The sequence below is a fragment of the Alosa pseudoharengus genome, unplaced genomic scaffold, assembly GCF_046254945.1.
Source record: "Alosa pseudoharengus isolate Yale_2024_CS ecotype anadromous, Long Island Sound unplaced genomic scaffold, YU_APseudo_1.1 YU_APseudo_1.1_scf_4, whole genome shotgun sequence".
In the NCBI taxonomy this organism is placed as follows: domain Eukaryota; kingdom Metazoa; phylum Chordata; class Actinopteri; order Clupeiformes; family Clupeidae; genus Alosa; species Alosa pseudoharengus.
Genome location: NW_027468774.1, coordinates 34,681,188 through 34,700,558, shown reverse-complemented (window position 1 = coordinate 34,700,558; position 19,371 = coordinate 34,681,188). Strand labels below are relative to the sequence as shown.

Below are 19,371 nucleotides of genomic sequence, written 5' to 3'. Positions count from 1 at the left end.
CAGGGTAGTTTCAAGCTGTTCTTGTGCCCAGGGCAGATCAGTTCAGCTATGGTGAATTATTTCAATTAAATGTCATTGTATATGAAGCTTCATGTTCCACCTTCCCCACTGTCAGTCCCTCCCTATGCGTCAGTGGTGGCGGGGGCATCACAGGTAATTAGGCATGTCTGGAGACAAAAGGAACTGGATCTTTTTCAGGGAGTGGAGGCACACACATATGACTCCACCTCACATTCAGGCCACCAACTGTTGTCTTGTCAGGGTTTGGTGATTAGTTTTCTTCTCTTTGCTTGTGTTTGTGGTTTCATAATGGTTTCATAATTAGCATGAATGGTCAGTTTTTCAAATTTCTATTTGGAAAGATCAGTGAGGATGTCAAATGTATTTTCTATTAATTTGAGATCGAAAGCGGCAGTTGTTTGATTCATGTCATGTAGCCCTGTTAAATAAACATTTGGAGATTTATGTTTATTGTTAGATGCTGTACTCTTGTTATGTTTTTGGTACAAAAAAATGCATGTGTCTTATAGAATCAGGTTGGGATGTACAATAGCACAACATATCTGCATGCCCAACCACTTCCTTTTGCAGTAGAGGACAGAAGTGACATTACCATGCCACTTCCTCTCCAACCAGCAACCTGTAATCTTTGAGAACAGCCTGTTCATGATTTCTGGACCCCTTTGTATTGTGGAAACTGGACAGTCAAGTTTACATCTCTCCAGAACTCATTTTCCCCTTGTCCCTCAGTAGATCCTCCACAGTTTTCTTGGTGACTAAACTGTGAGCGATCATATCTATGTTTTCTTGAATGTCTGTTCTGGCTATGCTCCAAGTGATAATATCCAAGCTTCCCTGAATTTTCCTTAGACCTCAGTTGAAAACAGCCAAAGAAAGAGGCTGACAAGTTGTTTAGGATAAGAAGCACAGACCTTAAACAGTGATTTGGCATGAGAAGTTTGAAAACATTTTCTTTCCTTTGTAAGTGCTGTGAAATGACCTGAAGTAACCTGAAGATTTTAGAATTTTAACTGCCACAGCCATGCTGTACCTGAAAGCACATTAGTGGCCCACTGTTGTACAGTGACTTCTTGACTTCTTGTAGTTAGGCTCTTTTATTGATCTAGACTGGCAAGTCTAGGTTGGAGTGGGAATGTTGCCACCCCCACTGAACTATAGTACACATCAGTAAACCCAGCCCAAATCCAGCACTTATCTTTAAGAGTGTTAGGCCTATTGGCCACAAATTGGGATCACCTCGTTTTGTATGGAGAAATGATTGTGTCTGTGAACTAAAGATATTAAAAGATATAGTATCACTAAAAGAGTCTTTGTTTTAGTCATACACGAACCTCCCCCTCTCCCCTGTCACCCACATAAGTGTCAGCACAGGCAGAAGTCAACTTCAGCTTAGAAACCAAACAGGCAGTCTTTACACTGATGACTATAGGGTGTTGTTTTTGCTCAGGGTTGTGTTTGGGCGCTACCCAATAATGTGCTGGTTTTCCCAATGCGTACAGTGAGCTTGAAGAGCTGTGAAAAGCATGATGGACCAAGACCAGGACTGTGTTTCTGGCTGCAGTAGCCTAACTGGCGTGTTGTGGCTTGTGTATGTGTGACTGATTAGTGTGGTTGTTTAATGTTGAAATAGTGTGCAGTTTGTCCATTTGCTGATATGATTCTAAACAGAGAACATTAGACTCACTGAATAGGCCTATCTAGATACACATGCACACAAAACAGACACTCATTAGGTAGGAAAGAGGCTGACAAGTTGTTTAGGATAAGAAGTGAACTTTTAATCAATTTGTCTGCTCAGCTCTCCTGCCAGGTTGTGACATTGTTTATGATTATGCACCATGGCATGGAGGTATTTGCAAAATCTCCATAGACTGTAAAAAATTGTTTTCTCAGAATGACTGATAAAGACTGAAACAGTATTGCATTTGTCTCTTTTCTTCAGAGATGTACTCATCTTCAACCTGTACTACAATCTGACAAATGTAGCCAGAGCTCTCTCTCACATTTGAACCCCCTGTTCTTTAGACCTCAGTTCTCCTACACAGTAGCCACAGTACCTTATTCACCAGAATGTCTGATTTCCATATTTGTCATTTAACAAGTCATACCATGTACACTCTGGATAACATGCTACAGATATTTGGTTCATTCTGCTTTGAGAGGACTAGTGCAGACATAGGGTTTTAACAGCAGGCTGTTGCCTATTACAAAATTCCCGTCTTTCTACAGTAGAGGGATCTGTCAGGGCCTGTCTGCTCGAGATGTTCTGGGCTTTCCAGGCTCTCCCAAGGGGGCATTTGAGCCACATTTAGCTCCAATCTTTTCATTTTCAGTTGGCATACTGTACAGCTTCTTATATTAACTGTCTGAATTAGCCCACCACTACCACAGGTTTTTGTACAGCTTGAACTAAAGCTCTGTTCCCTTTCAGCATTTCTGCACATATTTACAGTTAAAGGAGTTTGTTTTGCACCCTTCAAAGAGACAATAAAAACTAATGTCTTGGTGAAATACAGGTTAGAAATACAGGAGGAGCTTCCAACCACATACCAATCAAAATACATTCATCCTAATGAACTGGGTACTTCTGGTTCAGGCTGGTTGATTGTGTTTATGATGAATAATGAATGCAAAATGGAAATGCCAATATGTGCATTGCATTTAATATTCAGCATCAAGTGTTGAAATATCACACATGGTGATGTTTTCCGCAGAAGCTCATTGTCCCATATGAAGTAATGTGGCAAAGAGGTATTTTGAAACACAATGAATAATAATACAATACATGTTATCATTTTTGTAGAAAATGTGTCATTGAGGTAAATCTGAGAAATGATTGCGATATCAGATTGAGGCCACGTTAGCCAGCCCTGCTAGGAAGAGGAAGAGGCTTGCGGAGACAGTGAAGTGAGAAGTTTGTGGGTGGTGAGATGCCTCCCCTCTCCTCAGTAATAAGAGGGTAATTGAGGAGCGGCTAAACCAGGCGAACACGGAGGACTGTACTAGTTGGAGCTGTGTGTAATTAGTCCCCCATAATGAGTTGTGTGATGGTGAATCTGGGCTAATGATAGGAGGGCAAGCTACACTGACAGCCCTGTGCCTCGCCGTGAGGCAAGTGCACTCCTCCTCCTTCAGATGTTCCCCATCCAGGGCAGAGCTGGGACTAGGGGGATTATCCTGCTGTCATGGGAGCCATCTCGTGTGTGTGTGTGTGTGTGTGTGTGTGTCTGTGTGTCTGTGTGTCTGTGTGTGTGTGTGTGTGTGTGTGTGTGTGTGTGTGTGTGTGTGTGTGTGTGTGTGCGTGTGTGCGTGTGTGCGTGTGTGTGTGTGTGTGTGTGTCTACTGTATGTTATGTACAGTATATGGGCTGCTGCTGCGCATATGCCTCTCTAATGACAGTCCCGTGTGTGTGTGTGTGTTTACCAGTGGTCAGCTGAATCAGGAAGCCAACTGCACTCTTTGTTTCCCACTCAGCTGGTGGAGGAAGCCAGAATGGGCCTGCATTTCAAGCAGTCCCCCCTGCAAACAGACACACACATGCGCGCGCGCACACACACACACACAAAAACATGATTAGGGTTTAGCACAGGGGATCAGCAGGCAGTCAGCCTACCGTCTAACCCAGCTTCCTTTTATTGTGACTATCAGCTGTGGAGCTGCTTTGAGTGTCTCATGTGACTGTCAGGTTCAAGTGTTGCTGCTTCAGTGTCTGTGCCAAAAGTCTAAAAAATTTGAGAGGTTTGTTTTGTCCTGGGAGGAATTGTCTTTATAAGCTTTCTGTAACTGATGCAGTGTTGATTTTACTGTGTTGTGTATACTAGCAGTTGACCCACAAGGTTTTGACAGTAATCCAGTATTGGGGAAGCTCTTTAGAGGGACATCTAGCAAGGGATTGTCCAAATAAGGGTGTGTCAACCACCTGACTATATACACAATAACAATATCTATATACACAATAATAACTACTTCATGTGTGATATTGAATATCAAATTACATTCCCTTCAATTATTTACCCTGAGAGTGACACGCGATTCAGGCTATTGTGTTTTACCGGGTTTCTGACTTTAATTACACAATTTAGGGAAGTGTCTGGTTCTTGAAATAACGGAAATATAGGCAATACTTCTTGTGGTGTAACATTGCTGGTAAATGGTGCAAAATTCTGTGCTTTATTCTAAACTCCCTGGGCATAAAAAAGAGAGTTAAATTCCGTCTCTAACCGATGCCGTATGCCATGACACTCACCACAACCCCTGAGAACATTCTATTCTATTCTATTCCATTCCATTCTATAGGCTAGTGATTGGCACTTTGAAGGCAACCACAGTCATGTTTAGTCCCAGTAGCCTTAAGCCTCTTCCCGTAAAGTGTGAATGAGTGTGGAGAGTTCAATTGAATTGGAGCCCAAGTCCTTTCACCTCCTAATAAAATGGAAAAGTCATTAGGGCCGGCTAAAGTGATTGTCAGGACCTCTGCTCGATAATGGAGCCGGTGCCAGGAGAGATCCGGAGCGTGCCATGCAGGCTGGAGTCCAGATGAAGTTCTGTTGGCAGAGTCCCTAAACCAGCACCACCTCAAGAATTATCTCTGTTGGGCATCTTTTGGACCTGGATAACTCGTGATTGACAGCGAACATTGGGGACCAGAGAGGGCAGTGCTAATTTTGGTGTCTTTTTTTTTAGCCCAAATATAGCATCAGGAAATGGATTGGAAAATGAGGTGCCCATTATGTCAATTAAAGCATTTGGTTTCCCATTCCAAGGCATCCAAACACTTTATAGACTTGAGCTAAATCTGGCCCTAGGTTTCTAGGACTGTTGTTTTCAGTAGTAACTGCAACTGACATGATTCAAACTGGTATTCAGCTAGTATAGTTGAATAGGCAAATAGTATGTTATAGCTAATAACTTTTCAAAAGAAGAAACATGAAAACATTATATTTAAATCATGTCGTGTTAGATAGTCGTGTTAGATAGTGATGGTGTGATTTAACACCAACGCATACTTTTCCCATAGTTATAGTAGCTGCAGACAAAAGAGGAACGTTGTGTGTGTGTGTGTGGGCGCACACTCGCATGTCTGTCTGTGTGTATGTAGAGAGGAAATGTGCTTCGGTTAAAGTGACTTGGCATTTCCTGGTGGCTTGATAGAAGCGGAGAGCACACTCGTGAGGGAGGCAGTGCATCACATCGCTGGCAATGGCTCAGTTTCTGTGCTTCAGAGGTGCATGAGCGAATCCTTTTTCCTGGATTACAAGCCCTCCAGCAGCTCGGTCCAGTCACTGTCAGCTGAGGTGTCCCCCCACCATCTCTCGCACAGGGACACCGGGGCCGGCGCAACCCCCTGCTCCCTCACAGCCTGACAGACATGAGCCATGGACTGGCAGCCAGATGAACACCAACTGGTAATGTGTACAACACAGGGGTCCAGCCAGAGTCTTTTCCGAGTCTGCTCTCTTTAGGGCGAGGCGCTCTGTTCAGAGGTAAACCTGGAGAGTAGTGTTTGGCTCAGACATAAAGAATCTGCAGTGTGTGTACTCTGCACTGCGGCTTATGACAGGCAACTTCCTCTCCTGGCAAGTGGGCGGTGTATGAGCGTCCGAGCTGAACTAGATCAGGGTTCCTCTGCTGGAGCTGCATGTTGACATGCTCACCTTGCCATGTGTTTCATGCGTGTGCTCTGTGATGAATCATTCCGTGTGACTATAGCACCCTGTGCACTGGTAGGGCTGTTTGCAGTGGCTGCAGGCATTTTGCTGGATGCAAAAGATCTTATCAGCTTGTCATGACACATCTTGATAGTACTGTAAATATTCTTTCTCTCTGTAAGTAAATTATGCAATTCATAATAGACTTTTAAGAGTTTTTGAGAGGGTGTTCCAACAGTTTATTTACTCTTGTGTTTAGATAGTTAAATTCATTGCTACCTAATCTCTAAGCATTTTGTCTGCTGATTGAAATAATTATAGTACAGAAGTTTGAGACCGACACCATTACTATAAGAAATTTCTCAGAGAGCTGTATGAGATTCTGACATTATTCATTTTAGTTTAGACTAGGCATGTATTTGTCATAACCTGTTGTTGTAAGTGCACTAGAATGGTAGCAACAGGTCATGAGATGAAAATGGGTTACTGCGAGAGGACAGACACATACAGAGAGAGAGAGAGATGCATTTAGAGAGAGAGACTCACCTTATCACTCTGTTTCTCTGCAGAAAGATGTGGGTTATCTGCAGCAGTGGCTGGAAGCGTTTGTGGCGTCCTTTGAAAGGATTATTGATGTTCGGTCCCTGGAGCCCAGGCGGTAAGTTACTATGTCAGAAACCACAGCAAAGTGATGCAGTGAGACCTGCATGCACACTATTAGTACGGCTCACTTGATAAGGCTTATAGCTGTCACTGTTATAATAATGTTAATCAGCAAACACATATAACTCAACTAATCAATATACCAGCTATACACCTGATCCAGGATTTCTTCTCTTCTCCCTGAAATGGTTTATAAAGGTACATGTGTAAAAACAACAGCACGTATAGAGAATTGTTAAGACTTTGCATTTAGCAAGGTCGCCATAGCAATGTTGACCAAATCAATAAATGGAATTAAACACAGTTCTAATAAGGCATTGCTAAGTAGAAGTGCTCCTGATTAACCCAGACCATTTAGTCACAGTACATGTCTGGGAGCATGTGATCCCTAGAGGCGTGTCTGTTGGGGGCTAATGGATGTTTGCCAGGCTGACCCTCTGGCCTGTCCACTGCGCTGTGCTGTAGGCTGGAGGAGAGCGGCTTGGAGGTGCCCCAGCTGCCCAGGGAGGTGCTGGTGCTCCTGAGCACACAGCTGTTGCAGAGTGCCCTACACCTGTCTGGCCAGGAGCCCAATGGCAGCGTGCCACACCCGCTTCAGCTCATCAAGTTTTTCATCATCATCAGCAGGTGAGGAAACACACACACACACACACACACACATAGGCATGGATACCTGTTTACAAAAGAGCCAGTTCAACCATACAGGAGAATCTCAAAAAATTAGAATATTGTAGAAAAAATCATTTTTTCCCATAATTTATTTCAAAAAGGGAAACTTTCATATAATCTAGATTAATAACATCCAAAGTGAAATATGTCTAATCTTAATGATTACAGTTTACAGCTCATGGAAATCAAAAATCTAGTATCTCAAAATATTAGAATAAAGAATTTATAATACAGAAATGTCGAGAAGTGCTCTAATCAGCTAATTTAGTCAAAATACCGCCAATGCCAATGGTTTCCTGAGCCTTTCATTTCTCAGTCTGGGCAGGGCAATGGACTTTTCAACACTATTTAATTTTTTTGAGATGCACCTGTACTGTAATGAATGAACCCTAATGGACCTAAGACAACTATGTTGTGATTATATATTTCAAATTTAATTTGGCAAATTCATTTAATTTTTTTACTTCAAAAATGTTTTTCAAATGTTAGGAACTTGGAGAACATTGACCCCGACCAGACCCCAGGATTTGTGTTTGAGACCATCAAGCTTTTATCATTCTGCCTCAATCAGGTACAGTTCCCTTTCTAAAGAATGTTTTGACGTGTTTTCATAATTAGGTTGTCCAATTAGCCATTTGGAATGCCGTTGAGTATGCATCACTGTGCTCTAAATCCAACCCTGACAACAACACTATTTAGTGAGCAACAAATGGGAATTCCATGTGTGTTTAACTCATCATGTGATAAGGCATCCATATGAATGTGAAATGGTTATACAAACTAACTACCTGCAACAAATATAAACTATAAAAATATTCATAATACTGAAGATATAAAACCTTCATAATATTAAAGATGTAGAATTTTGTTTCAAAACAACATTATGTACTGTAAGAACTTGTGAACACTCTGTAAACAACTTTTATGTTTGTTTTTATAAGCAACTTGTTTTGAGATCATCTCCGAAGTCTCTTTGTTGATATGTGTTCATGTGAAGGAGAAATAATTATACTTAATGTGACTACAGCTGGATGTTTGGTAGTGTTTACATGCCTTTTAAAAGCACTTAACATGCTTCAGCGTCAGTGTAGACATCAACCATTAGCCCTTTGGAGGGTGTGGTGTTATGCATGGAAAGTCATGAAATTGCAGAGATGGGTATGACTTTAGTTTTGTTTCCATGAGTAAATATTATTCAGTGGCATGCTGCATGGAACCCACTTCCTCTGATGAAGGTTATATGACACTGTTTCTTCAGTTTGACTGTTACTATAGTACTATATCTGTCCCTAACAACGATAAAGGGATCAGTTGTCGAGCACAGTACAGCTATAGACATCTGTAGATTCACAGACTATGTATGAATACTCCTTAAGTAGAACAGTACTTGTCTAATTATCATTTACTTGCATTAGCCTTTGAAAACCCACTTGTTGGTTATTGGAAATAAATAGATGTAGGAAAAAAGAAAAGTAATTTCTCTTGAGGAACATTTGAATTTAGTGTATGGCCAGGTGTTGGAAGTTAGTAACTAAAAAGTGTGTCACCTCAAAAAAGGAGAGAATGCATCTCAGTAAAATGCCTAGAGGCAGCAGAAAAGCTGTCATCCGTGGGTGAGAGGTGAGACTAAATGAGCTCAGATCCAGTAAGGTTCATGGACCACAATGTTGGGCAACACTGAGACCAGAAGCCTTCTGAATGACACATAATACACACAGGTAATGTCGGTAATCGAGAGTCTGCTTCTGACATAAAAGCCTCCATCAAGCGAGATGTATCCAGACAGTGTTTCTCAATGATGTTTCCTAAGAAAGTGCTCAGTGTGTGTCATTAGCTTTAGATTCATAAATCCTCTGTTGCAATGAACACTCTGCAGTGATTTGATATTGCATGATGGGCAATAAGACCTTTATTTTCACAGATCTGGAAACATCTTGCTTATCACATTAGCTCTTATGAATTTTGCCAGCCATGAAGAGTCATTTTCCTGTGATTGTTCAAACTTAAGTGGAGCATTTTGTCTTCGCTGTCATGACTGGACTTGGTAGAGTATTTCTCAGTGCACACCCACTCTCAGCTCTGTGCTAGACACCGGTGGGAGTGCTCACTCTCCCCCATCAGATGCAGTAATGTGCTGGAGTACCACCCTGTGCCGTCACGCCCGGCTGTGTGAGCTGGAGCAGACTGCGCTAGTTAGTGGAGGTCAGGGTCAGGCTTAGGGAGGGAGGGAGGGAGGGAGATGCACTACTGCTCCTCACCCAGGTCCACGTGCAGCACACACCCCTGCATCCACAGCCTACAGAACAGGTTCTGTGATAAAGAGCAGATGGGTAGGGTGACCTTCTGTGCTATTGTGTGTGTGTGTGTGTGTGTGTGTGTGTGTGTGTGTGTGTGTGTGTGTGTGTGTGTGTGTGTGTGTGTGTGTGTGTGTGTGTGTGTGTGTGTGTGTGTGTGTGTGTGTGTGTGTGTGTGTGTGTGTGTGGATGACATGGCCCACTGAAATAACAATAAGGCCTCTGTGTTGCATGTATGCAATTTGCCTTTGCTCAGTGTGTGTATTTATAACATCTAGCATTACTCAGGCGCTTCTATTATAATAAAAAGCCTAATAGTGCGTTGTTCTATTATAATAACAAGCCTAATAGTGCGTTCTTCTATTATAATAACAAGCCTAATAGTGAGTTATTCTATTATAATAACAAGCCTAATAGTGCGTTCTTCTATTATAATAACAAGCCTAATAGTGCGTTCTTCTATTATAATAACAAGCCTAATAGTGAGTTCTTCTATTATAATAACAAGCCTAATAGTGAGTTCTTCTATTATAATAACAAGCCTAATAGTGTGTTCTTGCGTGCAGCTCTTGTATTAGTGATAAACATTTCCAAAAGAAACTGCCCAACCTTGTGTGTACAATGTGAGTGAAGGAAGAGCATGTAGGAGATGGTTGCTCAGATGGTGTGTGTGTGTGTGTGTGTGTGTGTTCCAGCTGAAGCAGCAGCCAGAGGAGCAGGAGTCTCTGCAGAGTGTGGTCCAGCATGGCCTGCTGCTGTGTGAGAGTCTCTTTGACCCTTATCAGACCTGGAGGAGACGGCTGGCAGGGTGAGTGTGTGTTTGTGTTTGTGTTTTTCTGTGTGTGTGTGTTTGTGTTTGTGTTTTTCTGTGTGTGTTTGTGTTTGTGTTTTTCTGTGTGTGTGTGTGTGTGTGTGTTTGTGTGAAAACAGTGGGTGTGGATGAGTATTACCAGGAATCTGTAGGAGAAAATGCTTTCATAACCCTGTAACCCTGTGTGTCAGGTGAGGGCGTGATGGGGTGTTTTCTCGTTCTCAGTCAGATCATAGCTCACTATAGTGCCCTGTCTGTAGTACCCATGTCAGTCAAATGCTGAATCACACAGTTCCTTCACCAGACACCACACACTGACCTGACGCAATTACTCCCAAAGCTTACTTGGCCCACACTACCCTCATTTGCTTAGGTTTGCATGCGAGTTTGCATTGAGAGCTGAAGTGACTGGGTAGTGTGATTGGGAATGTTGATGCAAGACCCGGTGTGTACAAACATAGAGCAGATGCGAATGCTAACCCAGTTTGGATCATAAGAACAAAACTTCCTATAAGCAGGAGGATTCACTGTACTGAATGACATTTAGCTGCATTTAATCAGACTTAAAGGAGAACTGCGGCCATTTTTCACTGTTTCTCGAGGTCACAAAGTATTGTCGGTACGGAAAAAAAAACGAAACTACCTAGCTCGAGTTGCTGCAGCCAACAGCTAGAGTAGCCAGGCAGCTACAGTGCTATACTCTGGGAGCATCTTTAAACTCATGATCTATGTGAAAAATTGCTGGAGTTTTTCTTTCATTGAGGTGAATGGAGTTGAATTCAATGTTTGTTTAAATTTAATTAATTGTATGATTTAATAAGACTCGGTTGTTTACTTTTTTTGTTCCAGGGAGGAAGTGAGTATGCTGGAGAGGAGTAAATACAAGTTTGCCCCTCTGGCGGTTCCTGAGGAGCTCCCAGCTCTCTTCCATGGTGGGTGAATGAGTCTCGGGCATGTTATTATAACGCTGTGCAGTCTTTTAGGTATCATAGGATGCCTGTAAAAACGTATGTCATACTGGGTGATGGCATCAGAACTGTTCTATCCACAGACATATTGGAGCTCACCAACCCCCAAATGGCCTTTGTGTGTTAACTAGAAGGGTTAGTTTGTCAGGCCAGCTGGGGTGTGTCCTTGATGTGGTATTTGCCACCTTATGACGATCACTCTGGTCACAACGCATGGAACCAGACCCATCCCATGACCCGTCCAGCAGACCTGCCGAACCTTTCAGCAGTTCCCTCACGCCTGCACAGGCATTTCACTCACCAATCAGCCTTTTCTTCCAACAAAAGCACTCCAGTAGAACAGCATAGAATTTAACTGACGTTAACAGACATGTCATAACAAGCAGCTCAGTCATCTGCTTGTTCAGATTTGCCATCAAGTATTCATGTGCCTGCTGCGCTGCTGACAGGCCCTGCTAGTAGCTATAATTTTTTATCTTTGTTGATCTGGTGGGCAGAGGAGAGAGCCCCAGGGAAGCACATGACGCCGGCCCTGTGTTGACATCATGTCATCCGTGTGACAGGCCTGCACACAGTGCATTTGCACTGCTTTTTCATTTGGCCCCTGCGGAAGTCCCTTGGTGTCTGGTGCTAAAGAGCCACTATTCAATCTTGTTAATTAGCATGTGCTATCCCCACTGGGGCTGGCTGTAGAATTTAGAAAGAACTGGAGGGGGCTCCTCACGCAGCTTCTAAATGGCGGTTTATCTACCAGCTGCTCCATTTTACTTTGTAAATGTGGTATGTTTAGGGTTCAAGTTTTATTGGTCATATGCAATTTTTAGAGTACAATGTACTATAAAGTGCAATGAAATACTTTCTACCCTTGGCTCTCTCTCAGCCCATAATAACTATACTATCATAATAAATAATAATAAATGTACAGTACCATCTTAAGAAATAAAAAGTACATCTCACACAGTTAGTGTACTTAATGCTTGATTAATTATTTAGCAATGCAGTATAGTGCTTATGTAAGTACTTGTCCTTTGAAGATTGCCATTTCCACACACACACACACACACACACACACACACACACACACACACACACACACACACACACACACACACACACACATAGTGTGCCTGGTAGTATTTCTACAATGTATTCTCATACATCAGCCAAGGAAACATTGTAAAAGACAGTAAGCCAACGCTGGTGCACTTACATCCAGCCTTCATTTGCACTCATTCCTTTAGTCCCTTCAGATGCCTTTTATTGTCTCAAAAAGAAATGAAAGATCGGAGTTTCACAGAGCTGTGGCCCTGGTGTGAAACACTGATTAAGAAGGCATGGGGAGTAACTGTGTGAGTTGGTGAATAATTAAGAGCCCTCTCCAGCCTGAGGGAAAGAGATCTGGGTAAAGCTGTCACTGGACCCCTCAGTGCAGCCACGCCAAGGCAAAAACACTGGAGATACATACCGGGCAAAATACTCTGAAATACAAAGCCCCATGCATGTTGATTTTAAGGGTTTGCGCTGTGCTATGTCGCTCTGACATTTAGAATTCTGTCTCATGCCAGAAATGGTGTTCTGGTTCCCTTCTGTGCAAAGCACCGCGTTCTGTGACAATGTGTGACTGTGTGTGTCTGTGTGTGTGTGTGTGTGTGTGTGTGTGTGTGTATGGGTGTGTGTTCCGCAGACATGCTGCAGGAGAGCGAGCGTCTTCCTGAGCTGCTGGTGGTGTGGCTGGTCCATCTGCAGGGTGCTGTCCTCAGCGGGAGCAAGGCAAGCAGTGACCTGAGCTCTCACCTCAGACGCGGCCCCCCCCGGCCACTCCAGCAGTCACACAGTCACAAATGCTGAGAAAAGAAGAGCATCAGAGGGCTCTAAATAACTTTGTGTGTGTGTGTGTGTGTGTGTGTGTGTGTGTGTGTGTGTGTGTGTGTGTGTGTGTGTGTGTGTGTGTGTGTGTGTGTGTGTGTGTGTGTGTGTGTGTGTTGTGTTTGCTTCACACTCACAGAAGAACGGTCTGCTGTCCCTGACGTCCCCCGCGGTGGACAACCTCTTCTCCGTGCTGCGTGCCTGGTGCCTGTGGCCGCCCCCTTCCGGAGACCAGCCCAAGGACCCGCAGCTCTTACGGCTGACCCTGCAGTGCCTGACCGCCATGCTGCACCTGCTGCACGGCAGTAGCCCTGCGGAGCGGCAGCTGGACATCAGGCACGTGCTGGACGGCTACTTCCAGCTGCTCAACTGGAGCAGGCCCCCGGCAGACGGCGCGGACTCAATGCTGCACTGGGAGGAGAGCTTGGTCACACTGCAGACGCACATGCTCAGTAAGAGACAGCAGAGTAGTGTCCCCACCAGATAACTGAACGATGCATTGTTGAATGATGAACCCTGGGTATAGTTCTAAGATTGAACATTCACCAATCTGACCAACGAACCGGGTGACGTTTGCAGAGAGACGTGAAAACTCCAGGCTCTCGGCCCCAGCCGTGGCGCAACTGGCTGGGGCACCTGCACCGTACGCCGGTGACCCGGGTTCGATTCCTGCCCCGTGGTCCTTTCCGGATCCCACCCCGACTCTCTCTCCCATTCACTTCCTGTCTTTCTCTACTGTCCTGTCTAATTTAAGCCATAAAAAGCCCCAAAAAATATATATAAACTCCAGGCTCTCCCGCTATCGTCATCGTTTTAAACCTGCCAATAGCACGCCAGGTGGACAAGCCAGCTTGTGACTGGTCCCGGCAAAATTGTAATGGAAGCAGCAGAAAAAGATGCCCAGGTTTCCAGCCTGAGCTGCAGGGCGAAAAAGAAATCGCCGTCAGATCAGGCTTCACCCAGCCTATATTTTGTGCTGATGTAACATAATAGTGACGCACAGCCCTCATACAATGTTGCCGCTGAGGAGATACCATAAAAGTATTAATCCATTTTTTTCAAAACCAAGTGTCATTCTCTATTCACCAAAAATATTAATCCTAATTTTTATTTACAATGAGTAGCATTATGAGGGGAAAGAGGGCAAACTGGCCATCTTTAGCGTATCCAGTGATCCAATTTATCCCCATGCTGAATGATGTCTGCAGTGTTTTTTAAAATGAATAAATGTCCGTCACCTGACGGATGGCTTTAATACTGACCGCCCTCCACAGATACGATCCCCCAGATCCTGCAGTGCTCTGACCGAGCCGTGCTGCAGGCCATCTTCCTCAACAACAACTGCTTTGAGCACATCCTCCGCCTCATCCAGAACAGCAAGGTATGTTGGCCAGTCCACGTCTCCCTCAGCCGGCCCTGTGCTGGCGTCCTCCTGTCTGTCCATCTTCCTCTTCTTTACTTCTTCGTCGAGTGTTTCATTTGACTTCTGCATTTTTATGTCTGTCTGTCACTACTGTATGTCATTTTTCGTGGTATGCACTTTTTGTCTGTCTGTCTATGTCTGCTGTCAGCATATGCAGGGCTGTGTGTGTGGGCGTGCGTGCGTGCGTGCGTGCGTGCGTGAGTGTGGGTGTGTGTGTGTGTGTGTGTAAGAGAGAAAGAGAGGGATGGCATTTTGGTACAGAACATAAGTGTATTGAGGTCTGTCATGCCTCTGTGATCTCTTTCTGTCTCAGCTACTATTTTCTGTCTTTCACTTTTACCTGTCTCTCTTTCCTTCCTTCCTTCTCTCTCTCCCTCCCTCCCTCTCTCTCGCTCTCTCTCCTCTCTCTCTCTTTCTCTCTCTCTCTGACTTTCTGTGTGTGCTAATTTTGTGTCTGCTTTTTGTGCATCTGTGTGTGTGTGTGTGTGTGTGTGTGTGTGTGTGTGTGTGTGTGTGTGTGTGTGTGTGTGTGTGTGTGTGTGTGTGTGTGTGTGTGTGTGTGTGTGTGTGTGTATACAGCTCTATCAGAGCCGTAGGTGTAGGATGGAGCATGAGGGTGTGTGTGACCTCACCACACGCTTGCTGACGGAGGTGGAAGTGGATCAGGTACTCTTCCGGCCTCACTGGCCCGCTTTCTGGTGACACACTCTGGTCTGTGAGCAGGAAACAGGAAACAGGAAGCCCAGGGCTTACCCACTGTCCCGAATGCTGGACTCCTCCAATAGGAAGTCATGTGACAGATTAGATGCCCCAAAAACATCAGAAAAACACATCCGGTGGTGTGTGGCTGGTCCACCTGCAGGGCGATGTCCTCAGTGGCAGCAAGGCAAGCAGTGACCTCAGATATCGGACAGGGGGACCCCAGCCACTCCAGCAGTCATGCAAACTGAGAAGAAGAGCATTGGAGGGCTCTAAATAAGTGTGTGTGTGTGTGTGTGTGTGTGTGTGTGTGTGTGTGTGTGTGTGTGTGTGTGTGTGTGTGTGTGTGCGCGTGTGTGCGTGTGTGTGTGTGCGTGTGCGTGTGTTCTTGTATATATGCTTTGCGTGTGTGCGTGTGTGTGTGTGTGCGTGTGTGTGCGTGTGTGTGCGTGTGTGTGCGTGCGTGTGTGTGCGTGTGTGTGTGTTAATGTGAACAGCTATAGACTTATCTTGGGAGGGGAGTTTCCTGCTGACAATGGCCATGGGTGTGTGCACCACACGTGTGTGTCTCTCTGCTTGCATGGAGCTGCCGTGGGTCTTGTATTGAGCTGTCGGAGGTTGTCTGGCCGTTGCGTGTATCCTTGGCATGACTCTCCCAAACCCCCAAACCCCCTCACCCAGGGTGACGAGGCTCTCTGTGAAGAAGGTTCACTGTGTGCTAATGTCCTAGTGTGCATCTGGTGGTGGTTTGTGTGGTGGACCTGTTTGTCTTTCTCTGCTATGAGCATCTTTGGCTGTGCTTGTAGGGGCAAATGGGTGTAGTTTTCCCCCTCTAGCTTCCTCCTCTGACTCAGGCTGCGGGTTCAGGAGCCTCTGATGTCATGTGTGTGTGTGTGGTTCTGTCAGCAGTATCGGTGTGACTCCATTTTAGAGGTGTGAAATCATCTGCATCAATCTGAGCTGTTTTCCTCAACATGTGGGTGTTACAACTGTGTGTGGTATATGACCTTCCTGCAGTAAGTGTATGTTTGGTTGTATGTATATGAGTAATCTGTTAGTAATATGTTGTGTGTGTGTGTGTGTGTGTGTGTGTGTGTACTTGTGTAGGTGTGGGAGAAGGGTTCAGACTGCATCACGGTGCACGCTATCGGAGTCCTCACTGCCATCATGAGCAACTCTCCTGCAGCCAAGGTACACGACATCTGCCCAGCTATCTTTATCCACACATCTCACTCTCTTCCTCATTTTACTCTTCACTACTGTTCGCTTCCACTCTTAGATCTCCTTTTCATTGTCCTGCTCCTCTATACAATGTGTGTGTGTGTGTGTGTGTGTGTGTGTGTGTGTGTGTGTGTGTGTGTGTGTGTGTGTGTGTGTGTGTGTGTGTGTGTGTGTGTGTGTGTGTGTGTGTGTGTGTGTGTGTGTGTGTGTGTGTGTGTGTGTCTTTTCCACACTTCCCCACTGTTTTTGGTAAATGGATAATGCACTGCATTTGATTTCTGAGTACTCTTAAAGGAACATGCCAACTTTTTGGGAAATAAGCTTATTTGCTGTCTACCCCCAAATTAGATGAGAAGAGGACAAATACCCTTCTCGTCTCTGTACGTCTGTAACGGATACCGTTAGCCTATCTTAGCATAAGTCAATTTAAAGGGGTTAGACCAGTTATCCTATAGCTTACTTTATAGGCTAGCTATAGGCTAACTGGTAAAACCCACTTCTAGTGAATTATACTAAGGTAGGCTAACAGAAGGATATGTATCCTCTAAGTCTTGGGTGGACTACAAATAAGCTAATTTCCCAAAAAGTTGAAGTGTCCTTTTTAAATCACCTCACATTGGGAGCTACAGTTCAGTTGACCAGCAATAGGCTACTAGGAAATATTCCAGTTTCCTCCTGTTGGAAGCAGTTTGAGGTCCGGTGTCTTGGTCAAGGACACTCTGACAGAGACAAAAGGAGCTAGACTCAAAGTGGGAGTCCTCGTGTTCATGCCTATCCAGTTTATAAGCCACCTCCCGTTTTGCTCTGTCCCCCCTCCAGCAATCCTGTACTTTAAAAAGCAGAATAGCATGCTTGAGTTGGTCAGAGAGTTTTCAGGCATCAATAATGATCCTCTATTTGAAAAGGGCCTCACAGCTTGATTAATGGCCACCATGGTGGAATTGGTGATGTTAAACTAAGAGTCTTGAAAGCAAGATTTTCTCACAATGCTGTCCGTCAAAGCTTTCCCAGTTATTGTGGTATTTACATTGAACTCGTTTGAAATGTCTTTCACAGCAGACGGTTTCTCTATTCTATTGTAGCCTGCTTTTTGAAAGCCTCTTTCCCATGATGGCTTGCCGTAAATAGTATTTCATTGTGTGCTCTCATTGTGTTCCAGAGCTGATTTGATTTTCACTCTGTTGTTGTCTACGCCTCTGCCTGTTATCTCTTCCCATCTCCAGGAGGTCTTTAAAGAACGGATTGGTTACTCCCAGCTGTTTGATGTGCTCAAGAGTCAAGGCCGTCCCACCAAACGACTTCTGCAGGAGCTTATGAACATGGTGAAATATATAAATACACTGCATACGTCTCTCACCTTTTATCCTCCACTCACACTTGCCAGGTTCTATCTCTCCTCATGTTTCTTTCCCTCCCTCGCTTCGCTCCAGGCACACACTCAAAGGGTCTGCATAGTTCATTAAATTCCTACACAGGCACCTAGCAAATCAAACTCCTGCTTATCTGGCCCCTAGTAGCTCAAGACGTGAACTCACAGACAAGACCAGATATATCTGTGATGCTCGAAATCCAGAGTATATTCAAAATATTTGCATAGTTGCATGGCATGGATAAGTTTATGTTATTATATACATTAAATAATGTGAATTCCTGATGTGTAACTGTATTGGTCAATCAAATCAGCTCTGATGTCTTTAGTGAGCTCATGTACTGCTATGCTCTACTGTATGTCTTTAGTGAGCTCATGTACTGCTATGCTCTATGTCTAGTGAGCTCATGTACTGCTATGCTCTATGTCTTTAGTGAGCTCATGTACTACTATGCTCTATGTCTTTAGTGAGCTCATGTACTGCTATGCTCTATGTCTAGTGAGCTCATGTACTGCTATGCTCTATGTCTTTAGTGAGCTCATGTACTGCTATGCTCTATGTCTAGTGAGCTCATGTACTGCTATGCTCTATGTCTTTAGTGAGCTCATGTACTGCTATGCTCTATGTCTTTAGTGAGCTCATGTACTGCTATGCTCTATGTCTAGTGAGCTCATGTACTGCTATGCTCTATGTCTTTAGTGAGCTCATGTACTGCTATGCTCTATGTCTTTAGTGAGCTCATGTACTGCTATGCTCTATGTCTAGTGAGCTCATGTACTGCTATGCTCTATGTCTTTAGTGAGCTCATGTACTGCTATGCTCTATGTCTAGTGAGCTCATGTACTGCTATGCTCTATGTCTAGTGAGCTCATGTACTGCTATGCTCTATGTCTAGTGAGCTCATGTACTGCTATGCTCTATGTCTAGTGAGCTCATGTACTGCTATGCTCTATGTCTTTAGTGAGCTCATGTACTGCTATGCTCTACAGTATGTCTAGTGAGCTCATGTACTGCTATGCTCTATGTCTAGTGAGCTCATGCACTGCTATGCTCTATGTCTAGTGAGCTCATGTACTGCTATGCTCTATGTCTTTAGTGAGCTCATGTACTGCTATGCTCTATGTCTTTAGTGAGCTCATGTACTGCTATGCTCTATGTCTTTAGTGAGCTCATGTACTGCTATGCTCTATGTCTTTAGTGAGCTCATGTACTGCTATGCTCTATGTCTTTAGTGAGCTCATGTACTGCTATGCTCTATGTCTTTAGTGAGCTCATGTACTGCTATGCTCTATGTCTTTAGTGAGCTCATGTACTGCTATGCTCTATGTCTTTAGTGAGCTCATGTACTGCTATGCTCTATGTCTTTAGTGAGCTCATGTACTGCTATGCTCTATGTCTAGTGAGCTCATGTACTGCTATGCTCTATGTCTTTAGTGAGCTCATGTACTGCTATGCTCTATGTCTTTAGTGAGCTCATGTACTGCTATGCTCTATGTCTTTAGTGAGCTCATGTACTGCTATGCTCTATGTCTTTAGTGAGCTCATGTACTGCTATGCTCTATGTCTAGTGAGCTCATGTACTGCTATGCTCTATGTCTTTAGTGAGCTCATGTACTGCTATGCTCTATGTCTTTAGTGAGCTCATGTACTGCTATGCTCTATGTCTTTAGTGAGCTCATGTACTGCTATGCTCTATGTCTTTAGTGAGCTCATGTACT

At 44.2% G+C, this 19,371-nt stretch overlaps 1 protein-coding gene across 4 annotated transcripts in view; it reads left to right on the top strand.

The window, feature by feature from the left end:
• Window positions 1-19,371, top strand: part of nbeal2 (neurobeachin-like 2) — a 56,894-nt gene that overhangs the window by 1,463 nt on the left and 36,060 nt on the right. For 2 of the 4 annotated variants that reach the window (XM_076265999.1, XM_076265998.1), the window contains exons 2-12: window positions 6,239-6,327; window positions 6,798-6,959; window positions 7,491-7,572; window positions 9,991-10,103; window positions 10,956-11,038; window positions 12,759-12,844; window positions 13,080-13,392; window positions 14,215-14,321; window positions 14,943-15,029; window positions 16,170-16,253; window positions 17,507-17,605. In XM_076265999.1, coding sequence (XP_076122114.1) covers window positions 6,239-6,327; window positions 6,798-6,959; window positions 7,491-7,572; window positions 9,991-10,103; window positions 10,956-11,038; window positions 12,759-12,844; window positions 13,080-13,392; window positions 14,215-14,321; window positions 14,943-15,029; window positions 16,170-16,253; window positions 17,507-17,605 — 1,305 coding nt within the window. Of the gene's footprint in view, window positions 1-5,190; window positions 5,427-6,238; window positions 6,328-6,797; window positions 6,960-7,490; window positions 7,573-9,990; window positions 10,104-10,955; window positions 11,039-12,758; window positions 12,845-13,079; window positions 13,393-14,214; window positions 14,322-14,942; window positions 15,030-16,169; window positions 16,254-17,506; window positions 17,606-19,371 lie in introns of those variants that run through there. The other 2 variants (XM_076266000.1, XM_076266001.1) reach the window with 2 other exon arrangements.